Source organism: Pistacia vera, unplaced genomic scaffold (assembly GCF_008641045.1).
Source record: "Pistacia vera cultivar Batoury unplaced genomic scaffold, PisVer_v2 Contig197, whole genome shotgun sequence".
In the NCBI taxonomy this organism is placed as follows: domain Eukaryota; kingdom Viridiplantae; phylum Streptophyta; class Magnoliopsida; order Sapindales; family Anacardiaceae; genus Pistacia; species Pistacia vera.
Window position 1 is genome coordinate 215,125 of NW_022195998.1, and position 7,835 is coordinate 222,959.

Here is a 7,835-nt window from a genome sequence, read left to right on the forward strand (position 1 = left end):
GAGATTTAGATCGCGTTTTTCGTTTGGTTTTTCGTAGAAAGTCCAAGTTTGAAACTTTTAGACCCAAATACCCTCGCTGTGATTTGGCGTCTGGGCTGTGATTGCTTTCAAATCTTGACAGTAGAAGGGTAATATCGTGGTAACAGTTAGGGTATTTTGGGTATTGTGGTTTAATGTTATATGTAATTGAGTTGTTAGCTGTTGATCAGAGTGTATTTAATAAGATATAACGGAACTTGAGATCAGTCTCACAATAAAAGATACATGGACCAAAAAAAAAATCACAAAATTTTGGTAAAATATGTTAATCAAACGGTCAATAATGTATGCCCATAGGGTTTTTGATCGCATCTCGATGTATGTGTGAATATTTTCACTGTTGGTCTTTCACTCATTGATCTAATAATACATCATTGACTTTTTGGGTGTTTGTCTTAACTTATGAAAATTAACTTATGAGCAACAAGTACTTTATCTTATAAGCATTTGAAATTTTAAGCAATTACGTGTTTGGTTAAAGTACTTATAAGTGACTAATACGTAGTTGACGTATTTGGTAAAATGTGGCTTATAAGTACATTTTATTATAAAATGACTAAAATTGGTACTACATTAAATAAGGGTATACTATAGAATTTTAAAATTAAATAAGGATAATGTAATAATATACTTGGTCACAAAAAAAAAAGTACCTCTCCCCAACTTATTTTTTTTTGCTTATAAGCTCAACTTATAAGCTCAAAAAAATTATAAACAAACAAGTCAACTTAATTTTAGAGTTTATAAGTAAGTTTGACCAGCTTATAAGTTTAGACAAACACCCCTTTAATATAACGATAAAAATATGTTGTGATATGCTTTGCTGTTGAATAGTTTATAGCTTTACTTTCTCAATTTAAACGATTGACTTCATATTTCATTACAATGCATCATGATGTTTTATTTTAATTATTATCCAAACACCATTACGATTATTATTATACAAAAGACAATGTGAATATTACTTATTCTTGCGATGAAAATCCGTCATACCTAATTGACTTTAGAGAATGAATAAGATTGTAAGCAGCAAAAAAATAACTTATATTGCTAAGAAAAAGAATCAAAGCCTATTTTTAAATTAGTTTGGTAAATTCAAATCAAGTCTATGGTTACTGTTTATATTATTTAAGTGTTTTTGCCTTACAATAGTAATCTCTCCTCTCTATATTTTTTCAACCCTTTACAATGACTTTACGGGGTTTTTATACTATGAAAGTATAACAATTACAAGAGAAAAAAACAGGGATAACGGCATGATTTTAGAAAGTTAATCTCATGATTATTAGCGTGATTGATAAGTTGAAATTGTATTGACATACTAAAACTGTAGAGACTATTACCGGGATCTTATTTTATGAGATAATACTTATCCATGATTTAAAAGATAATCACCCAAATACTGTAGTCATATCTAATCGCTGCTTCACTATTTGATCCGAGTTATTGTTTGTTTCGAGCTAATGGCGCATCCTCACATAAAATTCACAACCTGCAATACCTAATTGACTTTGGAGGAATTGAGTATTGTGCGATGTTGAAATTTTTTATAACAAGACCTATCATTATTATTTTAAAAAACAGTTCTCTCTTGCTATAGAAGAGCCATATTACAATAGCGTTTATCATATTACAATGCAATTAATTAAAATCAAAACTTAGAATATTAAATATTACTACCAATTCAATAATTATCTAAACTACCCGATTAGAATAAAAAATAAATAAGTAAAAAATTTATATTTTTTTAAACAAGTATTTTTAAGTTATAATACCCTAATTTATTAAAAAAATAATGATATCAGTAATATTACACTCACAGACCCTTCTTACAAACTTTCTCTCACAAACGTTGTGTTAGTTCGTAATTAGTCAGTTTGCAATGGATCTTGTCTGTCCAACAAAAAGTGTCGCTTAAAAAAATACAAACAGACTAATTATAAACTATGGTATCAACGTTTGTAAGATAAAGTTAAGATAAGTGTTTGTCTAAACTTATTTTTTATCTAACAATTAACAAGACAGAGTCAATTTAACGATGACATTTATTTTGGGAAGCTTAGATTATTCTCTCTAATGGGTTTGGGCTTACGAACCCTGGAAATCAAATGGGTTGTGGACGAGTCCAGCTTTTAAGAAATCCAAGGCCTTAATCTTTAATTTGTCAGTCAATGGATGCTGCAACTACGGTTTTGATTTCTTTACACTTCAGTCATGGCTCCTCCCTATTGTTCCAACACGCTCTGTTGCTGCGCCACAGTAAACCCAATAATCAGCGAACGTAGAGTTACAAAACCAAGTTTCTTTCAGTGTTGGGGGAGCTTTTTATATATAAACCACGAGAGATGGGGTTGTCGGAAAATTCATTCTGCGACTCCATTAGCAGTAATTAATGTAGAAGAGATGAGAAAAACACGAGCTAAAGAAGAAAAAGCAAGGTTTCAGTGGATTGAGATTGGCCCCAATATCACAGAAGAACAAAAGCAAGCCATATCTAAACTTCCACCTAAAATGACCAAAAGATGCAGGGCACTCATGAAGCAGATTATTTGCCTTTCTCCTGAAAAAGAAAGTTTAGCGGACTTGTTGGCTGCTTGGGTCAGGAATACGAAGCCGAGGAGAGCTGATTGGCTTGTTGTTCTTAAGGAATTGAAACTAAAGGAACATCCGCTGTATCTCCAGGTATGACTTTTTTTTTATTTTGTTATCAAAATTCCAAACTTTGAAAAGTTAATGTATTGAATGTTTTAATGTTGTTTGGAGGATTGATATTTGTTTGATTACTTAGTAATTACCATTTTTTTCATCTTGATTTGATAAGATTTATATGTTTGAGGATACTGCTGGGAACCCTTATTGGAAGCATTTGTTGCATTAATCCCAGGAGCATTTAGAAAAAAAAATTAAGGTTGAATGTTACTGAAGTTTCCACTCTCTGTTCCTCTGGACATGGATATATTATATGTATAAGAGTGTATTTTATTTTACAAAAATTAGCAAGGACTAATTATCAACTGAGCACTGTCTCACTGTCAACGCTATAGTCTCCCTTGTTAGTATACTATGAGATGATTGTTAGTCCCCAGCTAACTCTACATACTTGATTGATGGGGATATTTTACCTTACTCCATCAAATCAAAGCAACCAATTTATTACTAGGATTTGAGAGCATATACATGTGGCACTTGGGGTAGGTGTTCTCTATTTGATTACTTAATCTGCATTATGATAGAGCTTTAGTTTTTTCCTCTCTTTCAGCTGCCTTAGTTTGCCCTACAAAGAAAAGATTGCTGATGTTCCTTGTTTCCAGAGGCTTATTTGTGACCTTATAATTTTTTTTTTTTTTTGCACGAGAATCTGATCTTGCTTTGTTTGTTTTCGCCCTGTGAATTATATATATATGTATTCTTAAAAAAGATAAAATCTCAATGATTGACCCATTCTTTGAATTGAAAATGAAATTTATGAACTCAGCTAAATATTAGTCTTAATTGCTTTTTATGTTTTAAACTTGGCCTTCCTCATAATCTGCTCTCTAAGCTAGCTTCTCAAACTTGTTTTAACAAAGAGATTGAATTTCCTTACAGTTTCTTTAGTTTTTATGAGAATTTCTAGTACTTTTAATTGGGAATGAATGTGAAATTTTCAACTTGCAGCTGAATTCATGACTTGCTGCAATCTTTTAGGTGGCAGAACTTGCTGTACTAGAAGAATCTTTTGAAGCTAATATACGTGACTATACAAAGATAATCCATGGTTATGGGAAACAAAACCAGCTTCAGGCTGCTGAAAATATACTATTAGTCATGAAGAGAAGAGGCTTCATCTGTGATCAGGTAACCCTAACCACCATGGTCCACATGTACAGCAAGGCTGGCAATCTTAAGCTTGCAGAAGAAACTTTTGAAGAGATCAAGCTGCTTGGTGAACCATTGGATAAAAGATCATATGGCTCAATGATCATGGCCTATGTTAGAGCTGGAATGCATGACCAAGCAGAGGTTTTGCTTAGAGAAATGGATACACAAGATATATATGCAGGAAGCGAAGTTTACAAGGCATTGTTAAGAGCCTATTCCTTGCTTGGTGATTCCAAAGGAGCTCAAAGGGTGTTTGATGCAATTCAGTTTGCAGGTATTACTCCAGATGCTAGGATGTGTGGGCTCCTTATAAATGCCTATCAGATAGCAGGTCAAAGTGAAAAGGCATATGTTTCATTTGAGAATATGAGGAAGGCTGGTTTTGAACCTAGTGATAAATGTGTAGCATTAGTGTTGGCTGCATATGAAAAGGAGAACAACCTTAACAGGGCCTTGCAATTTCTGATGGATTTGGAGAGTGATGGAATTATTGTTGGAAAAGAGGCTTCAAGTGTATTAGCTGGGTGGTTCAAAAGACTTGGCGTGGTGGAACAGGTGGAACATGTCTTGAGAGAATATGCTTTTAGAGAGGCAACTTGCAAAATTCCTGCCTCCTAATCAAAATGTTCAAGCCCTTTCTGGTTTCAATCATGGGAAATCGCCTCAGTTCTCATGTACATAAATTAGGCTCTTTTTGAATGCCAAGATGACAAAGAGATGGAAGTCCTGTAAAATCAGCAGTTATTTTATGGGGTCATTACCCATTGGCAATCTATTTTTCTTTTTCTTCTTCTCTAGATGTAAATTTCTTGCTGATTTCATTGTAGTTCCTGATTTTTGGCATACTCATCCTTGCTTCATACTCTCTTATGGCCTATGAGACTCTTCATTGGTGTCTGTAGAATGTTTTTCAGTCCCAACTCTTGAATGTGATACTTCCCCCCCTTGTTCTGATCGTAATCGTGTTAGCATCAGATATGATCAAGTAACAATTGTTCCTTGAAGAGCCACAGGCCACAGCCCAATTGATGGGACGAAGCACAGAAATGATATCCGGACTGGCCGGTGGTGGGCCTTTAGTTCTTTTACAACTTTGAAGGATGTGTTATAATAAATTAAGTAGGCTTCGGTGTAAGATATTAACTAAAGCCCAAGTTTTTCTTCCGTAAGTTTACGTCTAACACTAAACGCATTGCGGCCCTTGTTCAAGATTCCACATTATTACGGCCCTTCTTCCGTAAGTCGAACTGTCTAGAGCTGTGAGACGTCAAAGTTCTTGTCGATCTATATCACAATCTATTTTGTTTAAGATACGTCAACTGACGAACCCGTAAATGTAAAACTTCCATAAACTAAATTTGAATTTCACTAGTAATGTTTGAGTAAAGAACAAAAATAATACCAAAAATATAAAGATCAGTTATCAAGAGAACTTGCTCACGATGAGTGAAATAACATGAAATTATAGCTTTCTTCTTGCTAATGCTAGTATTTTGATCAACATAAATTCCGATGCAAATAGTACTTGTTAATAAGGTCAGACACGGTGATCATCATTTGGAAAGAGATGGTGAAGATGAGACATCAGTGCATGGGACGGATCCAAGTGGTGGAGACCCTTGTCTATGCAAGAGTTCTCGTGCTAAAGCTTGAAGATCACCACCACCCCCACCGGTTGGCGAAGAACAAGGGCCTCCAAACTGACGTGGATCCATTTGGCGCTGCTGCATGGCCCATGAAGGTTGCACCATTGGATCAAAAAGTGACGATAAATCATATGTGGCAGGCATGGAGGAGGCTGATGGGAGATCAGATATCGAAAGAGGAGGTGGTGTCATTAGAGTTTGTGGCGGAGGAGGAGGTGGTGGCGGCGGCGATGGAAGCTCCAGAGTTGCTAAATGGGCTTGTAAGTAAGAGAGTTCAGCTTGTAAATTCACCACCTGTATAAGAAATTTAGCCCCCCCAACAAAGAAAAAATTAGTTGACCAATTCTGAATTTTACCCTTAAGAAATCAATTAAAACCACGTGGTAATTACTACGTAACTTTCGACAATGGAGAAAGACTAAAACTTTTCCCGCTAGTCAAGTGATAAATTAAAACAAGAATACATATGATCATTCATTCGATGATGGCAAACATAATTGAGGACTTTTACTCGTTAATTTAATAAGAGAGGGTGCTTGAATAATGTGCATTAGAACATGGTGTTGCGGACAAATGAAGGTTTCTTGTTGCATAGAAATAACATAATATAGTGACAGCTACAACGCATATATAATTGCCCAAATGTAAGATAAGTGGAATACCCAATTCCAAAGCTGTTGGTGGTTGAATAATTAACCACTCTCAAGAACAGATTAACATACATATATCCGTATATATATTGGCATGTGCCAGAAAACGAGAAAAAAAGAAGAAAAAGAGAAGTAAAGGATCACAGGATTCCACTTTTCCTTACACTATAGGTTACTTGAAGAAAAGATACTCAAGGAACAAGTATATATGCAACGAATCAATATTTATTAATCAACCCAACCTAATACCCCATTAGTACGAAATCTTTGGATCAATAAGTAGTATGCAGATCTTAATTATTACCCCTTAAGCTGATAAGTTGGAGTTATAGACTTATAGCTCCAGCCAGCCCGGCAGCTCTCCAATTCCTGGTGCACTGATCTTTTTTTATATAATACATAAGGTGTCCATTATTAAACAAAGAAGTGCATGTTCATCAAAACAAGGAAGCTAGCTGAGAAAAAGATTAATTCTTTCCGTGGATTAATTTGCTGTTATGATGAATATTTTGACATAATTGCCCGCATGTTATGTGCTGTGATTGGAACCCAACAAATTCAACAGTGGGGCGAACAGGAAACTGATTTGGAAATAGGGATAAAGAATCAACTTCCAAGAAGAAACAAGCCGACCATCTCCCTAAAACCAGCAAAATATATCCCCGACTTGCACAGAAATATAGCAGAAACTGTTTGGGTAGCTAAACCATTGTAGTAACCGCCGACCATAATGATTTCTTAATCAAACAAATAACGTTCTAGATTTCAGTAAAGCACGAAACTGTCGACTAAGCACCACCGAATGCCCTATGTTTTGATCTCTCAGAAGTCTCTGGCTACCTTTTCTAACCAAATTGCTTTCTCATATCACACACTCACACTATCTTAAATCCATGGCTACCCTTCATTGACCAGGGTATAAATGAAAAAACTTACTTATTTGAGATATGTATATGCAAGGTGATAATCCATCAACAAAATCAGATCACAATAAGATCACTGTACGTTTCTGCAATATAAATTCTGTTACCGTTTGTGAAAAAAAGAGCTAAATTAATGGAAGGAAAGAAAAGGAGAATTTCCAAAGACAAATCACTTTAAGGATAAGTTATACATAAAAGAATGCAACAAACAAAAATAAGTTGTCTTTCTAGGATAAAAGTCAAGATAATATGACGAACCTTAACAAGATGAAGCAAAGACTGATTACCTGTTGCTGAAGGGCAAAGATGTGCGCAACACAGCCATAAACAGGATCTCTGAGGCGAGCTTGAGCCTCATAGCATATCGTAACCACCGCATCAAGCCGTTTGTGAACGGGAATATGCAGAAGAAGCTTTGAAACGTTACTTGCCCCAAAAACCTTGTGGACAGCAGCAAAATGAGCTGCACCTTGTTCCGAATCGAAATAAGGTGCAAATATACACCCTGGCACACATTTTCTCCTCAAAAACTTGCACGCGCCACATGGTCCACTACCACTACCACCACCACCTCCACAACTACTGCTGCTACTGCCACCGCCACCGCCAACACTGCCACTGCTGCAAGGGTTTGAACTCATGATTAGAGTTATTATTCTCAAATTTTGTGTCTTCTTTCTTTATAAATAATTATCACACATGATTAGGGTTTGAGG

The 7,835-nt window shown here is 35.4% G+C and overlaps 2 protein-coding genes across 2 annotated transcripts; one reads left to right on the forward strand and one right to left on the reverse strand.

Annotated features, from left to right (window-relative positions):
* Positions 1-2,218: 2,218 nt before the first annotated feature.
* On the forward strand, positions 2,219-4,743 carry LOC116128123 (pentatricopeptide repeat-containing protein At1g01970). The gene is made up of 2 exons (XM_031413802.1): positions 2,219-2,721; positions 3,727-4,743. Exons 1-2 carry the CDS (start codon positions 2,254-2,256, stop codon positions 4,516-4,518), a joined length of 1,260 nt encoding a protein of 419 aa, XP_031269662.1. The 5' UTR covers positions 2,219-2,253; the 3' UTR covers positions 4,519-4,743.
* Positions 4,744-5,272: 529 nt separating this feature from the next.
* On the reverse strand, positions 5,273-7,835 carry LOC116128124 (LOB domain-containing protein 18). The gene is made up of 2 exons (XM_031413803.1): positions 7,407-7,835; positions 5,273-5,840 (listed from the first exon to the last, which is right to left on the reverse strand). Exons 1-2 carry the CDS (start codon positions 7,758-7,760, stop codon positions 5,454-5,456), a joined length of 741 nt encoding a protein of 246 aa, XP_031269663.1. The 5' UTR covers positions 7,761-7,835; the 3' UTR covers positions 5,273-5,453.

Excerpts from the sequence above, each read along its gene's own strand:
- LOC116128123 (XM_031413802.1), top strand. The coding sequence starts at position 2,254 with ATGGCTCCTCCCTATTGTTCCAACACGCTCTGTTGCTGCGCCACAGTA. Across the intron at positions 2,722-3,726 it reads AACATCCGCTGTATCTCCAG|GTGGCAGAACTTGCTGTACT; the intron begins GTATGACTTTTT and ends GCAATCTTTTAG.
- LOC116128124 (XM_031413803.1), bottom strand. The coding sequence starts at position 7,760 with ATGAGTTCAAACCCTTGCAGCAGTGGCAGTGTTGGCGGTGGCGGTGGC. Across the intron at positions 5,841-7,406 it reads TCTTTGCCCTTCAGCAACAG|GTGGTGAATTTACAAGCTGA; the intron begins GTAATCAGTCTT and ends TTTCTTATACAG.